Here is an 18701-nt window from a genome sequence, read left to right as displayed (position 1 = left end):
GGGGGTTCTTCCAAAAAAAAATATCCCGCAAAAACATATCAATCCACAGCATATCGCTAATAAATAGCCCCCAATATTTTAAAACAGGCCACGTCATTGTATTGGGGCCCATTGGAAGGGACGCGTGAGCGTACGGGAATCAGGATTGGGGGAGGAATGCCAACGCTAAAATATACGCGGTGGTAGGCTGTTTTTTAGCGTTGCTGAAAAATTGAGGAAGGGTTGGGTGGACTGTTGGAGTTCGTTTTTTTTCTCTTTTTTCCTTAAAAAAGTATTGAGGGTAAGATTAGCAACCTCTTAGAGTTGCTCTTAGAAACTCAATTGAGCCAATGATCTCTGGGCCCAATTCTCGGCCCCTATCTCTCTCTCGTCGCTCCCTAGCGGCCCAGCCCATTTCTGTTCCGCGCTCTCCCGTCTTTCCCCTCCTCATCCAACCAAGCACAAGCAGATGGAGCACTGGAGCAGGGAGCAGGGAGCAGGGAGCAGGCAGTACTCTGATACCCAGCTCCGCTTGGCCCCTGCCCACGGGCACGGGACATGGCCGCGCTCCCACCCACGCCGCCGAGCCATGTCCCACCGCCCGCCAGGTCCACGCCGGCAACGGCCAGTGGACCCCGCGCCGAGCCGCCCGGCGTCGTTCTCGACTGCAAGCGGCTGGACAGCCTGATGAAGTCCGGGAGGCTGACGGACGCCCTCGACCTGTTCGACCGGATGCCCCGCAAGAACGTCGTGGCCTGGACCTCGGCCATCTCCGGGTGCACGCGGAACGGCCGCCCCGAGGCGGCCGCGGCGATGTTCGCGGACATGCTGGCGTCCGGCGTCGCGACCAACGACTTCGCCTGCAACGCGGCGCTGGCGGCGTGCGCGGCCGCGGGCGCGCTCGGCCTCGGGGAGCAGGTGCACTCGCTCGCCGTGCGGGCGGGATTCGCGGGGGACGCCTGGATTGGGACCTGCCTCATCGAGCTCTACTCGAGGTGCGGCTCTCTGCGGGCGGCCGAGGAGGTGTTTCGCCAGATGGAGTCGCCGGATGTCGTGGGGTACACCTCGCTCGTCTCGGCGCTCTGCAGGGACGGTGAGTTCGCACGGGCTGTGGAGGTGCTCTGTCAGATGATGAGGCAGGGTTTGCAGCCGAACGAGCACACGATGACAAGCATTCTGGCAGCGTGCCCACGAGTTCTCGGTGAGCAGATACATGGGTACATTGTCAAGGCGATGGGTTTGCAGAGTGTCTATGCATCAAGTGCGCTGATCGATCTCTATTCGAGGAATGGTGACTGTGACATGGCGAGGTCGGTGTTTCAAAAACTCGACTCCAAGAACGTGGTGTCATGGTGTTCCATGATGCAGCTGTGCAGCAGGGATGGGCGGTTGGAAGATGCACTGCGAGTGTTCAGCGAGATGGTTTCAGAGGGTGTCGAGCCGAATGAGTTTGCGTTCTCAATTGCTCTTGGCGCTTGTGGATCCGCTGATCTGGGGCGTCAAATTCACTGCTCAGCCATCAAGCACAACTTGATGACAGATATTCGAGTATCAAACGCTTTACTCTCCATGTATGGTAGAAGTGGTCTTACAGAAGAACTTGAGGCTGTGCTTGACCATATTGAAAATCCTGACCTTGTTAGCTGGACAGCTGCTATTTCTGCCAACTTCCAGAATGGTTTTGGTGAGAAGGCTGTTGCATTGCTTTCTAAGATGCATTCACAAGGTTTCGCACCGAATGACTACACCTTCTCTAGCGGTCTGAGTTCTTGTGCAGACCTGGCATTGCTGGATCAAGGAAGGCAGTTTCATTGCCTGGCTCTAAAACTGGGGTGTGACTCCAAAATTTGTACTGGGAATGCACTGATCAACATGTACTCCAAATGTGGTCAAATTGCATCTGCAAGGCTTGCATTTGATGTCATGAATCTTCATGATGTCACGTCTTGGAACTCACTGATTCATGGTTTCGCGCAGCATGGAGATGTGAACTTGACACTGGAGGCATTCAGTGAGATGTGCTCCAGTGGTTGCAAGCCTGACGATTCAACATTTCTTGGAGTCTTGGTGGGGTGCAATCATGCAGGTCTGGTGAAGGAAGGGGAGATGTTCTTCAGACTAATGATTGATCAATATGGTATCATACCAACCCCTTCCCATTATGCATGCATGATCGACATGCTGGGTCGAAATGGCAGATTCGATGAGGCACTAGGCATGATCGAGAAGATGCCATTCGAGCCTGATGTGTTGATTTGGAAGACACTATTAGCATCGTGCAAGCTGCACAGGAATCTGGATATGGGAAAGCTCGCCGCAGACAAGCTCATGGAGCTTTCAGAAAGAGACTCTGCAAGCTACGTGCTGATGTCGAACATCTACGCGATGCACGGGGAATGGCAGGACGCCGGGAGGGTTCGGCGGAGGATGGACGAGGTGGGGGTGAAGAAGGAAGCCGGGGAAAGCTGGATTGAGGTCAAGAACGAGGTCCACACCTTTGTTGCAAGAGACACGTCGCATCCAGACTCGGCGTCCATCTATCAGATGCTTGCGGAGCTCGTTGATGTGATGCAAGATGCAGGCTTAGATGTTCGTATGCAGGTTCTATAGCTGCCAAAGATAAACAGATCACTTGCAGACTCTACATGTACAGTAACACATAGTGTATGCCATAGTAAACTGTTAGCACAATTCCTTTGGTTTTGCAGTGAGAAACCAAAGGGCTGTTCTGGTGAGGTTCGGATCCTGGGGATCCACCCAGATTGTGGTGGTTGTTTCCAAGCTGGTAAAAGCTTGAGTAACATAGGATTCTACAACACGAGGTTGGCGGATCTGAGGTGATTACTGGATCATGAGTTGGATTACATAATCTGTGTGGATCCAAACATACCTACCCCCTATATTTACATTCCTACTTTCCATGATTATCTCTGACACTCATACCATTAACTGTGCAGATTCCATATATTATTTCCATGTGTACCTCTCCTGTGTTTGATTGTACAGCTAGATAGGCTAGTGATCTGGTTGTCTATAGATATCTTTCCCTGCTTATCTCTAACTCGGTAATCATGCATGATAGCAGATTTTCTACCTTAATTGCCATGTATATCCAGTGCTGATTTCCTACTTATTTTCCACTTGTATGTCTGTATATCTCGCGCGACTGTTTACAGTTGTCCATCAATATCCTTGCTTCTGTCGTCATTTGTATAATCATTGATTGCACGTCCCGATCTCTCCCTATCATCTATATAACCAGGCCATATTATGTGAACAAGCTAGCTAGGGTTTAGGTTAGGCTGTTGTGTAAACATGAGGGGCTGCAACAGCCTAGTGTACCTGGCAGCCATGCTCTTGTTGCTTGTGCTACTTGCATCGCGGGCACAATGTAAGTCGTATATGTCGCCATGCATCATCTATCTATTGTATGTATGCATATTTTTCATGCTGATGATCGTCAACGGAAAATATTGCAGCAGCAGGTCGTCTTCAACTGTTTGACGTTGGACGTTTACCATCATCCAATGGAAGCAACATTGTAATAATGGTGTTTTGCCACTGGGATAAGTGTGGATCAGACTGGCACACCTGCTACTGCTGCTTGAATCAAAAGCCGGCGATGGATTGTTATGACACAAAGGATGAATGCATGGCCAAATGCCCCCATTGCAACCCTGAATGCCCGCCGCAGCCGAAATTCATCAGTTTCGACCCCCAATAATTAGCTGGTGACGATTCTATTACACCGAATTTGTCGTCTATTTTTGGTTCAGAATTCATGTTCAATTATTTCTGGTTTCCTTGTCCATGTTCAATTTATGCAGATCTCACAACAGCCATGACGTGCGTATACTTCTAGCTAGTGTCTGATAATGAAGGGTCATCATCACCTCCACTCCTTAGCTTCAATTGTGCTCTGCAATGCTAATCGAGAGGTATGCTCTGTTTGCTCATCCCGTCATGATCTGATCTGAACGTCTCATAGTTTTATCCTTTTTTCGGTCCCTGCTTAAAACATCATGTGGTGAGAAGAAGTCGAAGGGTTGTTCTGGTGAACTCCATTAGTCACCCAATGCAATTATTCTCCATATGTCTGTGCCATCAAGATCATCAATTTATTGTGACGAGGAGAGGAGAGCAGAGCCGAGCCTGATACTGGTGGCGCCGCCGCCGGCCAAGCTTCCACCGGCCACACCACACAGGGGAACGCGTGGTGGCCGGCGAGACGACGCATTGATCGGTTGAGATCTCTCCATGCTTGGCAAACACACGAATGTGATCTGAAGCAATCACACCTGATCGCAGTATATATTGAGCACACACTACTCTAGTGGCAGTGCAGTAGTAGTTAATAACTTGATTCCGAAGCAGGAAGGCCATGGCGTCCACGGCGGCGGTCGCCGCCGGCCAGGTCCTGGACGGCTCGAACCCGGCGGTGGCCCGCGTGCGGCAGCTCATCGGTGGCCCGGAATATTCTCCAGGTAGTCGCGTTCAGTTTTCGCTTGCTTGTCATCCATCTGTAAAACCATTTTTTTAACTCGCGCGCTCGTGTCACGATCACGGCGGCGCAGATGGGTGGAGCCGGTGCTGGGAGGAAGGCGTCACGCCGTGGGACCTGGGCCAGCCCACGCCGGCCGTCGTCGAGCTCGCCAAGTCCGGGACGCTGCCCGGCGACGCCGCCACCGTCCTCGTCCCGGGATGCGGCGCGGTCAGTCCGCCTCCGTCGTCAGGTTACTCGTCGCCGGCCGCCATGCATCCATTGCCTTGATCTTGATGTGATCAACTCGCGCAGGGGTACGACGTGGTGGCGCTCTCCGGCCCCGGCCGCTTCGTGGTCGGCCTCGACATCTGCGAGACCGCCGTAGCAAAGGCCAAGCAGTGGTCGGCGGCGGCCGACGACGGGAGCTTGTTCGCCTTCGTCGCGGCGGACTTCTTCACCTGGGAGCCGCCGGAGCTGTTCGACCTCATCTTCGACTACACGTGCATGATCCTAGCACTAAACTACCACTGCTTTTAATTCTGATGAAACAGAAAAAATGACTTCTCCTGTCCTTTGGATCGATCATGCGTGCGCTTCAGATTCTTCTGTGCTTTCCACCCGTCCATGAGGCCAGCATGGGCGAAGCGAGTGGCCGACCTGCTCAAGCCCAATGGCGAACTCATTACCCTCATGTACCTGGTAATGTAACCAACTGCCATTGACCAACAGACTGAGAGTACCTGTTCTTCAACAAACTGATCAATGATTTCATGATGGTAGGCTCAAGGTCAGGAGGCTGGGCCGCCATTCAACACAACAGTGCTCGAGTAAGACGCCGCCGCCATCGTCGCCATGGACGATGGCACTAGCTATCCGTACTCGATCTACAGTACCAGTACATGCTAAACACACGCTGTGACTTCTCTCACAAAAAATTTGATCATGCATGGCACATGCAGTTACGAGGAGGTGCTCAAGCCCCTGGGTTTCGTGATCACTTGCATCCAAGACAACGATGTGGCAGTTAAACCACGAAAGGTACTTTCATTTACACTCTTGGATGATTCACGAGTACTTTCAACTAACAGTATAACTAGTTGTAAAATTACTACTACGTTGCAGTAACATACTCAACCTGTTTCTTAAATTTTTCAGGGAAAGGAGAAAATCGCAAGGTGGAAGAGAATGGCAAACCCAAATCACACCGCATAATCCTGCAATGTAAAACTATCGACAAGAATCCAGCCCGCAATAATAATATGAATTCTGCACTGGTGAAGTAAAAAACGTATGCTCATTACATGGAAGACTCCAAGCTCGTTCTTGTGTGAAACAATTGGTAAAATTGTTTGTGATCGTGTTTGTGGACATATCATATTTGTATTATGCAAAAACAGTAAGTTGCTGCTCCTCTTGAATAAACAAAGAAACCATTTTTCCTGTATACTGAATCATGTGCCTCGGCCATGGAACAGCGTTCTCTGCAGTTAGTCGTTGCGGGTTACATTCGTGGCAATTTTAAGCAAAGCGTCCAGAGTGCTAACGGGAAACTGGGCAATGATGCAGTTAACCAGTTTTTTTATCTGTTTATACGCACACACAAATCTACACAAGTAACACGCAGCACTCTTAGGAAGCTGACAGATCCTGACCTCAGAACCGGGGCTATTCAGACATGTAATCCACTTCATTTTTGGGGCCACCGTTGGGAAGTAGCCAGGCGAAAAAGCCCTTCAACGTTTCTCCTCTTAACCTCTGGGATGAGTACTCGATCAGCATGTGCCACAATTCGCCGACTGTCCAACCATGACGTAGTATCCACTGGATCACCTGTCAAAGCATGATGACACAGGGGGGGAAGTTTAAAACATAACCACGAAGCCAATAGAACAGAATTGTGATCATCGACATTCGACCAGCAAGTTGATTTCTGCTCTCCATTGCGCAAGTGATTTTGCTAAGCTTCTAGAAAAGAATAAGACCCCATGGTCAATCCAACCAAAGAGAGTGCCCTCAAAAAGAAAAAAAATCCAACCAAAGAGAAGCTCTATTGGACTGCGCTGAAAGAGGACCCACACCTTCTTTCAAGCATACACTACTACCTTTGAAAGTAGAACAGTTAAAATAGCTTTCTAGTCCTGTAGGGTAAGCAAAAGTTGTGTGGAATGGATGAATAGTACCTCCCCTAATCTTTCCAGAGACGCATCCCCAAAAGTGTAGTAATTAACAAAAGGCCGGAGTGCCTGCACAATATACAGATTTCACTTGCAAAAAATAGGCACACAATTTATTTGCCTGCTCCAATGATAACCATATTCATTGATCAAATGATAAGTACTGGCATTTAAATGGAATAAACGTAGTTGACATTCAAATTTCATTTATCCTATACCTGTGAAGCAGCAATCCACTGAATCATGCTCTTGATTTCAGGATTTCCACCAAAAGCACCGCAACCCCAGTTTCCAGTTGAAACCCCTATATATTCATCGGAGCTGATACTTGGACAGTTATCCTTGTTATTAGAATCCTGAACAGTATTTAGAAAATGAAAACATTGTCAGTAGATATATCTATCATACTTCCAATGCAATGGATACATTGTACAGTCCAGCATATCATATCGAGCCTTCTTTGAGATTAAATATGCATGCACCAGAGTGCCATATTTGTTTGATCTACCTTCAATTACATCATTGACAGATTATGAGAAAATAAATGAACCTAAATACAGGTTGCAATGTTGACTAAGCCCATATTAGCCGTAAAAAGGTCATTCAAACAAACAAAGGCGTGGGAGTGCTGGTAAAAGAAACTTAACAGAGCGATTAAGTAACAACCTGGAAAAGCTTCACATAAAGCTGAAGTTTTGATTGATCAAGAAATCCACAAAGAGCCTTGTTTACTTCCCTGAAATAAGGTGTATTAGAAATGCTAAAACCACAAAAAAAAATATTTGCTGATAAAGAATGTGAATGGTGACAACTATGAGACTCCAAATTATTAACTTGATTTACCTTAGGAGACCACTAGATTCATAGTGTAACCTAGTTGGACAGTCCAAAGCATCAATTGCTACTATCCTAGTTCTTCGTCTACCCATGGAATCAATGGGCTTGCTATCTAAATAGTCACTGACAAAGCGAAATGAGGAGCCATACCTGCAAGGAGAAAAAAATATTGGGTTCATAACGTGTTGTAGAGGAAATCAACCATGGATGATACCAGTTCTTTCTACTTAGTCTATGAACTAAAGTCAAGTAAAGGGTGGATAGATTTAAACTAACCCCATATACTGCGAGAACCTTTCTGCACCAACAATTTCTATGGCCTCATTATCTTCCATTGAAGCCATGAAGAGCATACCCACAATCAGTTCTGGGTTTATCATGAAGCGGATCTCTTCCTGCACCGGAGAGAAAAAGACAGATTGGTCACACAGAAAACCACAAAGCATTGTAATATGCATAACACAAATTAAAGACATTTCTATTCAAGCACAACACAAAAAAAGTTTATCTTTTTAAAGTACAAATAGGAATTGATGGACAAACTACCACTCAAATTGTACAGATTCAGAATGTTTTCTTAAATCTGGTAACAAATGAACAATATCACATGATTGTGATAACCCAGATGGAAACATTTGCTAAACTAATAATTTGTCAATCGAAAGAGAGAGACCTGAACACAGCCCCTGAAAAGTGCACCTCCGCCCAAAAACCTATTTGCAAAGTCGACTTCAAGGGCTTCTTGTTCCTCATCTTCAATAAAACCTGAGGAAAATACCTACTAATGAAAAGAAAACAAACAATCAGTAGATTTCATCTCAACAGTAAACATGCTTTGGTAACTTGACAATCACTGCAACACAATTACACAACAAATCCCTGTATGTGCGAATACCAGGAAACAAAATATTTGCCAAGTTGCACCTTAGCTCCAAAATCTAGATACTAGTAAGGAGCATCCAGTATCAAAATGTAATTCCTCTCACCCGGAATTGGCAGAGGGGTGCACTGGATTTCATCCACGCATCGACATCAGGATAGGATACACCAACCGAGACAGCACGTCGGGGAAGAACCTTGCGCTCAAATGAAACGAAACCAGTTGGTGTAGAATCAGTCACCCTCTCGAAATAGTGAACAAGGCATCTCACTTTCTGCTCCTGGCTTTGCCTTGCATTGTGAATCAGCGCCCTGTAGAACGATCAGTAAACAAACACACAGTTAATTGTCCAGTTCGTCTTCCACCCATTAGCAAAGCAGCACAAAATGTGAGAGGACATACGCAAACAGGCCGTCGAAATTGATGGTGGGAAGGCTCGCCTCGGCCCTGCCGTCCGTGGGGAAGAGGCAGAAGAGCGCGCAGGTGAGCAGCGCGGCGACGAGCTCCTGGCTGAGGAGCACAATGCCCGCGTCCTGCGACGCCAGGATCCGGAGCCCGGAGGCGCCGTCGTCGGCCTTGGCGTAGTGGTCCTCGAGCAGCGCTGGGAGGCGGAGGAGGAGGCGGGCGAGGTTGGGGACGACCTCGGCGAACCAGCCCCGCGCCTGGGCCCGCGAGAGGAGGTCGTCGAAGAAGAGCGCGAGGCCGTCGGCGGCGCGGGGGGACAGCGCGGGCATGGCGAGCGCGAGGCGGAGGTCGGTGAGCGCGTCGGCGAGGACGTCCCCCGAGGCGACGCGGCTGACGTCGGGGCCGAGCGCGAGCGCCCTGAGCGACTCCTGAGCGGCGGGCGGCCAGAAAAGCGCGCCGCCGCGGAGGACGACGGGGAGGAAGGGCAGCGCTGAGCGCAGGTCGCCGCGCGCCGCCAAGCCCGAAGCCGACGGCTCCATGACGGCGGACGGCGGAGCGAGCGGGTCTGACTGACTCCGCCTCGGCGGAGCAAGCGCGAGCCCCTGCGTTTTCTTTGGGCTTTGGGCCGCCACCCGACCGAGTCGAGGAGGCCCACACACAGTTACCACATGCTGACCAAAAAGCCCAAAACCCTCCGCCGTCACGCCGTCGCTGCCGTGCGCCGCCCGCCCCGTCGCGCACGATGCTCCGCCGCGTGCCTCCCTCCCTCCGCCGCGGCCTCCTCTCCTCCGCCTCGACACACTACGGCGGGGCCCAAATCCTGAACTCCAGCCACTCTCCTTCCAAGAGCCTCCTCCCCCAATGGCGCCGTCGCGCCTCCGTTGCATCCACCTCGGCCCCGCCGCCGCCGCGTCCTCCATCTCCGCCTCGGGGTCCGTCGCGGTCGGGCGGAGGCGGTCCCACCGTATCGTCGCTGAACCCCGCGGAGGTCGCTAAGTTTGCTGCCATCGCCGAGACCTGGTAAGAGTGAGATCCTTCCCTTCTCTGCCTGCGACGTTGAGCTCCTGCTAAATGCTTGTATGAAATTTTGAGCGGGTTTGGGCTTCGACGACGGCATGTTTGACGCGCGGGTGTAGTCGAAGGATGGTGGTGAGCATTGTCTGTAGCATTGAGAGCCACATCACTAGAGTTTAACAGACTAGTTGGCCTCATCAGGAGGTCTCCCGCAGTGATGGGCACTGTAGGGGATCACGATTGGCATGACTACTGTATCTGGATATTGGTTATCATATGCAGCCATGAAATGGTTAAAGAAATGTTCTAAACGAAGGGAACCAGGAATACCAGTATTTGCACCATCCTTCATTCATTTGTTTCCGTTGACTGGGGGTTGGATATAGATAGCTAGTGTTGTTGAATCGTCAGACATGTTTGTCAATGTTAGTATGTTGCAAGCTACTTCCATGGAAGCTCTCAGATTAGACTGTTGCACTTGATGGGACTGTTCAGCTAACATTGATTTGGAATGAACCGCAAATGAAATGCTAAAATTTCCAAGGAACTGCAGGTATCTCCTTGCATGTTAATGCTTTTTGATGACGGTGATATTTCTGGAATGTACAGGTGGGATGCAAGTGGTCCATTCAAACCGTTGCATTTGATGAATCCAACCCGACTGTCTTTTATCCGGTCCACTCTCTGCAGACATTTCAGGTACATTTCTGCACCCCTTGAACTTATTCATTTTTGCTGATACCATAATGAACCACCTGAATAAATTATGCATGAAATCTACTGCTGAGCTATATTTCTAATGGTACAAGAATAACTTAAGGTTGAATGTTGAAGTTATTTCATTTCTGCAGCCATATAACACATTCATTTTAGTATTTTACCAATTATGAGCAATGATCTGTAATGTTTCCTTGATGGCATATCTTACTAGTTTAAAGACAAAAATGATAAATCATGCTATTTGTGAATAACATCTCTTAAGGGGTTCCTGGTCTACATGAGCAGTGCCTTTCTATAGGATTGATTTCTTGATTGAGCTAGTGAATTAATATGCTTTAGTAGACTAACCAAATCATTAGCGGTGTTTGTAAATTTGTATAGTACTCCATTTGCCTGTATGTCTGGGCTGAAACTTACTTGTTTGGGCTGAAACAACACATACTATTAGTTTATTTTCCTTTTTAGTTAACTGCATAATTGTACATATTCATTCATTCATTCATTCAGGAGGGATCCATATTCATCTAAGCCACTTGAAGGCCTCAAAGTTATTGATGTTGGATGTGGAGGCGGCATCCTGTCAGAGGTAGACTGCTGCTCTCTGTCAATCATTTCTGTGGATTGCTACCTTCTGGCACTTTTCATAGTAAAGGGACAATATTTTTTTTTATGAAGGGATATGTGTATGGCTCATTTGGTAAAAGTTACAGATACTTACAAACAGATTTGACATCTAGCAGTTGGCCTTTTGGTTATCAGATTTTCTTTGAGGTGGTATTTGTGCAATGCCCCCATATTTTTATACTACTCCCTCCGTTCCAAATTGTAAGTCATTCCAAGAATCTCGGAGAGTCAAAACATCTCAAGTTTGACCAAAATTATAGAGAAAAATATAAAGATTTATGACATCAAATAGATATACTATGAAAATATAATTGATAAAGAATCTAATGATACTTAGTTGACATCATAAATGTTATTATATTATCATATAAATTTGATCAAACTTAAGATACTTTGACTCTCCAAGATTCTTGGAATGACTTACAATTTGGAACGGAGGGAGTACTTATTAAAGGATTGAGTTGGTTGTGGTGATAAATGGTTCTCCCTCCACCTTGGTGGTCTTGTGCATGCATGAACTTTGCTCCTTGGAGGAGGATGGTTCAGGATGGGATTATGAATGCACACATGTATTCATATGGCTTGTGTAATTATATTCATGGCTTTCTGATTGATGTGAATTTCATATGGAATTTCAAGATTTAGATCAGCGAGTAGAATTTAACTTTAACATTGCTTATTGAAATATCTTGAATGGATAGGCAGGCTGGTTGGGATTTTAGGTTGAGGTTATTGTCACATATATAATAATTTTAAGCAGTGTCTAACTAAATCTTTTAAACTAATGAAACTCATAACTGCATTCACTTTACGTATCCTAAAGTCAGAGTCAAGCTTATTGATTTGGATTTGAATCATTTATCATCTTATTTCTGTTCTGTACCTACTCTTTGGAGAAAATTTTGGTATATAGAAAATGCTGAAAATGATTCCTTATTTCCATTTTTAAATGGCTTTGTGACTGTGGATACAAACTTCAACACTTGTGCTAGTTCAGCTTGGAACATTGCGCATGATACTGCTAATTAATTTAGTAAATTTGTAGAGCTGGCATACTATAAGGTAACTAGTTGGTTTGAAAGTGTCAGCATTACTTCTTATTGTCAATGCAATCCCTTTTGGGTGTTTTGAGTGCAATTGTGGACTGTAACAGGCATTTCTTTGTTTTGTGATCTTTTTGGAAAATAACAATAAACTGATTATATCTTGGTGCTGGATGGCAGCCTCTTGCTCGGATGGGAGCTACAGTTACTGCAATTGATGCTGTCGAAAAGAATATAAAGATTGCAAGTATTCATGCGGTATGCACAAACTCTTGAGTCTTAAGCATGTAAATTATTAGGTGAATGTATCTATGTTTGTTAAATCCATAACTTCAGTATTCCTTCAGCTAATGATTCTTAGTTCTTATGTTCTCAGGCATCTGATCCGACAACTGCTTCCATTGAGTATTGCTGCACAACAGCTGGTCTCTCTCTCTCTCTCTCTCTCTCTCTCTCTCTCTCTCTCTCTCTAAATTAAATTATATGTTGAGTGAACGGCATTCTTTTTGAAAGGTGGTCTCTCCATTGTAGGGTTTTAACAGCATTTACCTATTGCATTTCTGTTGAGCAATGAAGAGGAGCTGCTGTGTTGACCCTGGCAGTTCTTTTCCATTGACACCGTAGTGTGATGTAACTTTCTTTTGGGGGAATAATATTGTCCTTAGTTCACAACTTCACATATATGGGTTAAGCAGTGTGGATTGTTCACTGTAAACTTTGCTAGTACTTAACGTGGTTACTATTGCAATAATTATATGTAAGAATCAGTTGTACTACAAAGGAAGAACATTACCTTTCCAATTTTGACAAGAGAATGAATTTGGATATCGAAGTGATTGATTCCTTATATTTCTTATGACTACGATTGGAGAAAACTTATATGGAAATTGTTTACATGCAGAGGCATTGGTAAAAGAGAAAAGGTTATTTGATGCTGTCATTTCTCTTGAGGTATGCTTATTTCTGGTTCTGCCTGCACCCATCCTCCTTCAAACAAGTATGGAGGAGCCTTTTGTTTTGAATGGTACTGAAAAAGTTACCTTGGTGATCCTGTAATTTATTGCCTAGAGCTTTCCATTTGTGCTATCTTTTCTCTGATCGAGAGTAATTTACCTATTAGAAATATGGATCATATGGTGGCAATACTTCTGTGTGCATTAATCATTAAGAGAAAATATGTTTATACTTGTATTGGCCCAGTCGTAAGGTTAGGTAAGACTAGTTTGCTTCACATACATCTGGATCTATCTGGATATCAGTGCCATGTGTACATCAGCATAACTCATCCATGAGAAACTTTTTTTTTTTAGAACGAGAGCTTCATATATTAAAAAGCTCAGAGGTACGGTCAATGTTCCGGAATTCAAGCACTGGACGGTGTGCCTCAATAAGCCACTCACCCCGTTCCATGGTACTAGAAACCTGCTTCACGCACTGATGTGCAGACATATTACATGTGCACTAGAAACTTGTGCAATCTAAAACAGAATATCAGCATACAAGCTCATTCCAACAATAGAATCTTTAAATCATGTGACCACTGCCTGTTTCTTCTTTTGGTTCAATTATTTACAGTCTGTTAACCAATGTACTTTGGATCTAAAATATGGATTGAACTTCATATATTTTGCAGGTGATTGAGCATGTTGCTAATCCTTTGGAGTTTTGCGAATCTCTCTCTGCTTTGACAGTTCCTAATGGTGCCACTGTGGTTTCCACAATCAACCGTTCAATGAGAGCGTATGCCACTGCAATAGTTGCTGCTGAGTATATCCTCAGATGGGTTAGTATACAGCCCTATTTCATGTTTTAGCTTCATTTTCTCATACCAGTAAATTATGTTTGGCGGCGCATTGTTTTGGAGAAATATGCTAGCTGAGTGAAGTCTGACTCTAGAGAGTGCAACTTGTAGTTCATACCTTTCTGACAGCTAATGCTTCTTATGAACTTGAGCTATGACAAATTAGTTTTTGAAATAATTAAATATTCAGATATGCTGTAAACGAAACATGGTAGTTCTGTCCGTCCTAACATATGGTGCCACGGACTGTACATATAGAGAATGCCCTCGCTCTGTATAGCTAGTTGTTTATTTGTAGGATTGTCAGAACCAGGGTCTTAGTCTTAGACCCATAAACCAGCGGTTTACACCCCTCAAAATTGGTCCAGTTTGAAGACTTCTTTTGAAATTTGAAATTTTAGTTATCTAATGAAGAGAACCTGTGAATCGGTCACCATTCTGAAATCAATGCCATGCCAGTTCACTTTTCTCGGCTTGTTCCTGATTTTTTGTTACCCTGGTCAGAATCCTATAATGGAGCTAGCGGTTGAAATCTCCAGAGTGCTATGATGTTTCTAGAATTATACTGGCATAGTTTTGCTTAAGGTGAGCTGCTAGTGCAGCTTAAGATTGATATCGCATTCTGAGTTTTGTACTTATGCAGCTTCCTAGAGGCACACATGAGTGGTCCAAACTGGTTACCCCTGAGGAGCTTTCCCTAATGCTGCAAAAGGCTTCTATCTCTGTAAGTTTTCTCACTGTATCATGTTGAATTTGATTATAAGTAGTGTTTCTGATAACTTGACATCTATCATCAGGTTGAAGAGATGGCAGGGTTCGTTTATAATCCACTTAGTGGTGAGTGGTCCCTGTCAGAAGATACCGGTGTGAATTATATTGCTTTTGGCATCAAGAAGAATGAAACACCATCAACAGATAGCATAAAGGCAAGGTTATCATAGTTGAAGAAAAAGAATTGACCGTGCATCTTTTTCAGAAGGCAAAAATCAGGCTGTTTGAACCTGACTGCTAACAATACAGCCACGTAGCAAAACAGAATTTTCCTACCCTTTTTTATTTTCCTCGGAAACAGGGGGAGGCATTACCCCATTAAAAAGTTAAGTTGTCGAGAGACAACTGCTAACAAGTAGAGCTAGCTCTGTTTTCTTTTTATTGTAATTTAATATACAACTGTACAAGGATGCTTCATACAGTGTTTGCAATTTTGTGGCAAATACTCTTGTACCATGAAATGACGAGATGCAATCTGTCGAACAATTTAGTGCAGAGGAATTGACCTGGTAATATTGAGTGCGAGATGTGTGGTATTGCTGGAATAACTGACCATATTATTTGTAGATGCATTGTGGCACAATTCGTTTGGTGTGTTTATAGAGATGCTTTTCGTTGGCAACAGATCTCTGATGGGGCTGATTGTTTCCAAAAAGCGATTTTTGGAGGATGCAGACAAGAAAACTAGTAACTTTCTTTTTGTTTTGACAGCCTGGTCTTGGTGCATCTGGTTGATTAGGAATGATTTGGTTTTCAACATTGTCGTAATTTCTTCACCTGAGTTTGGTGTGTATCAACAATGTTGACTAGGGAATAAACACTGCCAAAAAAGGAAGGCTAACGGCTGATGAGTAGAGCTGCTATTGTGTTTCATGTATCAGGGGCACCACCTGATTCAATTACACAATGGTTTACTGATGCACTGTAGGCTCTTCGATCTTGTACAACAGTGATGGTTTTACCAAAATGTTGTGAGGTGTGATACGCCCATTCACAGATCTCGTGCTCAGGTATGCCAAAATGCTTCGACTGGGGATCTTCATCTATTGTCACCTTTGGCTCTATGGTGACATGCTCAAGCATGGCACTCCTTTTCAGAATATTGCACAAGAGCTCAACCTGAGCCCAGTAACACCGGAACCCGCTCATATAGACTGTCTTGAGGTGGTGAAGACGGCTCATACAGCAGGACACTTCCTCCCCTGTGACCTCACCCTACCAGCAGTAGCCGTCCCACGACGAAGAATGCTTCATCTGTTTTTGGAAGCCAACAATTAAGAAGAATCAGCCAGTCAGAATCAGATCCATAGAAATCTTCGTCAACAAAATAGTAGAGTACTCACATGCAATTGCAGCGTCTCCAGGTAGGGTGCAAAGGTCAAATAGTGAGCCAACCATTTTGGCTGTTTGTATCATGATAGACCATGATCCATGTTTCACAAGTCAGATGCCTCAGATTGATAAACATATGCGATTGGTTTGGTCATCAACAATGCTTGCACCTGAAACATTGCATGTTCAAGACTTTAACACCCATTTGAAGATTATGCATGATTAAGAAGAAAAAAAAAAAGGAAATTGGAAAGACCAGGTACCTGTGGCTGTGCGGCCCAGAGCCATATAGGATCCATGTAGGCCTGCACGTTTAGCACTTTTGATTGCTGAAATACCGTTGCTTCCTCTGACTTTGAGCAACCATGGAGAGTTATAGGAATCACATCCCCACTGAACTGAAAATTAGCAAGGCCAGAAACGTGAAAATCCACCGTATGGACTCGTGTTTGGGCTATTTGTGGTACATTCAGATGAGCGACACCATAGCATGCGATGAGTCCCAAGTTTAGCTTTATAGAAACATACTTGAGAGCCAAGGACTGGATAAAAGGGCCCTCTTGAGCACCTAAAGCCTCAAGAGGGAAGCTATAAACATGTGTGCCTCGCCGTATCTTTTCCCCTTTTGCCAACAGGTTAATGTCTATAACCTTGGCCTTTGATGCGGCGGCAAAGACAATCCACTTATCAAGATGATCCCAGGACCTGGTCTTGAGGCTGTACGTGATGCTCAACTTGTTGAGCCCTGTTCCACTGTGCTGCTTGATGATAGAATTTATCGTTGCAATGAATTTTGCTCTTCCTATTTTTACACTGCCGTCATCGTCCTCATCATCAGTGGAGCCGTCATTGCTACCGTCGAAGCAGAGATAAGGGTAGCACGTCCAGAGCTGCCTCCAGTTTGTGCTTATCCTTGCAGCCTCTTTTAGTGGCAGCAGGGACATTGCTTAATCTCCTATGACACATGATAACAAGGGTTGAGTTTTGATCAAAATTACTACCTGATCGATATATATGTGCGTGCGTGGTAATCACAAAGTACTCAAGATGAACTTTGACGATGATGGTGTGCAAAAATCAGCAGCAGAAAGGTGACCCTATATAATTAATGATGAACTGAAAGTCTAAAACCCTATGCTACAAACTGGCAATGCAAGTCAAGATGATGGTAGGATATGGTATTCTTCCACCATTACCTGTGCACGATCGAGTAATAATTCAAGCGCAATTCAGTTACAAGCATGCTGCATGCGTTCTAATTTGCAGCTTATATACGGTGGATAGACGATTATCTCTTAATCAATACCAACTTTGCATTATGTTATGATAGATCATCACTGGTTCACTACTGCATGCTGAGAGAAATTACAGCAGAAGGTAAATGGAAGTCCTTCCCATTTAGACACACATTAGTCACTCGGATACATGCCCAAGCATACATGGAAACACAGTTCCGAATTAAAGAAGTAGGTGGTTCCAAGCTTAGAGTTGGCGGCCACATTATTGAACACGACCCTTAACAGTTTTAACAGACAAGCAAAACACTGTAAATGCAAATTATTCAGTTTACCGGGCTAATAAGCTTAGCCCTATCTCTACAAACCAGTTGCAATTATTTAGTCACATCCAAGCCTTGCTTTTGCCATTCTTCTTGTTCTTTGGCACATATTTTCGAGCCCATAAATGTTTCCCCCCTATCACAAACTTGACCTTTTCTTTCCCACTAAGGATGAGTAGCACAGTCTCCAGAGAGCCAAATATGACTACTGCATACTGTGGTGGTCTGAGTTCAACTGGCTCCTCTATTCTTAGGCTTTCGACATCACCGAAATTGCTGCAATACAAGGAATGAATGATAAGAACAAGTACAACTAGCAATACATACGGGAGTTGAAATGAATGTGCAACACAGCAACAGTCTGTAAATTATATGTATAACAAAGTACTAGTAAACTTCCTTGAGGAAGAAGCTTTCAGAAGAATGAGAAAAAGCTTTTACTAATTCTAGATCCCTATGGTATACTTTTCTATAGTAGTTTGGAAATAAAAAATGATGAGATATGGGTGATGAGGAAACATGTTGAAGGCTTGAACAGTGATGCACCATCTTCTCCTCCGCTCTTCTTTTATCTCAGTATTTGTCCACATGGATTTACCATTTGTGTTGAGTTGAAATATCCATCACACATGCACTTTTTATGCTTATGATGTTTGCACTTTAATTTTACACTAAATTATTTACCGGTGTTATTTCGAATTTAATTTGTTTCCTTCTTATAAAAATATATTGGCTCCATTATTCAATACTTGTACGATTCATGAAACCTGTGGTACTACCAGTTGTCCATCCTCGTGTCATTTTGTCCATTTGCTCATCAGTTTCTGCGAATGTCACACTACTTTTGCATTCTTCGGTATTATATACATCAACTCTCACCTGATTATCACCGATTGTGGGTGAGGTTTTAAGGAAAGGAGGGCTATCTTCTTTGTCCACATCTTCTTCCCCATGGAATTTTAGTTGGTAAGATGGAGTCTATAGATCCACCCTTGTTCTTGAGGCTTGTATCTAATTCTTTTGTTCTCATGAATCAGGAAGATCTATAGATATGTCTCTTTTAGATCTTGTTTAATCATA

The 18701-nt window shown here is 44.8% G+C and overlaps 4 protein-coding genes across 4 annotated transcripts; 3 read left to right on the top strand and 1 right to left on the bottom strand.

The window, feature by feature from the left end:
- Positions 1–405: 405 nt before the first annotated feature.
- On the top strand, positions 406–2955 carry LOC101763084 (pentatricopeptide repeat-containing protein At2g27610). The gene is made up of 2 exons (XM_022823057.1): positions 406–2580; positions 2688–2955. Exons 1-2 carry the CDS (start codon positions 538–540, stop codon positions 2688–2690), a joined length of 2046 nt encoding a protein of 681 aa, XP_022678792.1. The 5' UTR covers positions 406–537; the 3' UTR covers positions 2691–2955.
- Positions 2956–3472: 517 nt separating this feature from the next.
- Positions 3473–5908, top strand: LOC101763767 (probable thiol methyltransferase 2). The gene is made up of 9 exons (XM_004981021.4): positions 3473–3710; positions 3807–3917; positions 4015–4463; positions 4554–4690; positions 4775–4962; positions 5062–5161; positions 5243–5289; positions 5422–5500; positions 5618–5908. Exons 3-9 carry the CDS (start codon positions 4361–4363, stop codon positions 5672–5674), a joined length of 711 nt encoding a protein of 236 aa, XP_004981078.1. The 5' UTR covers positions 3473–3710; positions 3807–3917; positions 4015–4360; the 3' UTR covers positions 5675–5908.
- LOC101764443 (poly(ADP-ribose) glycohydrolase 1) lies at positions 5881–9359 on the bottom strand. The gene is made up of 9 exons (XM_004981022.3): positions 8756–9359; positions 8460–8664; positions 8147–8251; positions 7750–7868; positions 7480–7623; positions 7303–7372; positions 6855–6992; positions 6643–6705; positions 5881–6292 (listed from the first exon to the last, which is right to left on the bottom strand). Exons 1-9 carry the CDS (start codon positions 9295–9297, stop codon positions 6128–6130), a joined length of 1551 nt encoding a protein of 516 aa, XP_004981079.1. The 5' UTR covers positions 9298–9359; the 3' UTR covers positions 5881–6127.
- Positions 9360–9390: 31 nt separating this feature from the next.
- LOC101762675 (ubiquinone biosynthesis O-methyltransferase, mitochondrial) lies at positions 9391–15258 on the top strand. The gene is made up of 9 exons (XM_004981017.3): positions 9391–9778; positions 10382–10471; positions 11000–11078; positions 12340–12417; positions 12536–12584; positions 13061–13110; positions 13793–13942; positions 14604–14684; positions 14758–15258. Exons 1-9 carry the CDS (start codon positions 9501–9503, stop codon positions 14899–14901), a joined length of 999 nt encoding a protein of 332 aa, XP_004981074.1. The 5' UTR covers positions 9391–9500; the 3' UTR covers positions 14902–15258.
- Positions 15259–18701: the final 3443 nt, after the last annotated feature.

The sequence above is a fragment of the Setaria italica genome, chromosome IX (assembly GCF_000263155.2).
Source record: "Setaria italica strain Yugu1 chromosome IX, Setaria_italica_v2.0, whole genome shotgun sequence".
Classification (NCBI taxonomy): Eukaryota; Viridiplantae; Streptophyta; class Magnoliopsida; order Poales; family Poaceae; genus Setaria; species Setaria italica.
The sequence above is the reverse complement of the archived record's forward strand: the minus strand, read 5'-3'. Positions and strand labels throughout refer to the sequence as shown.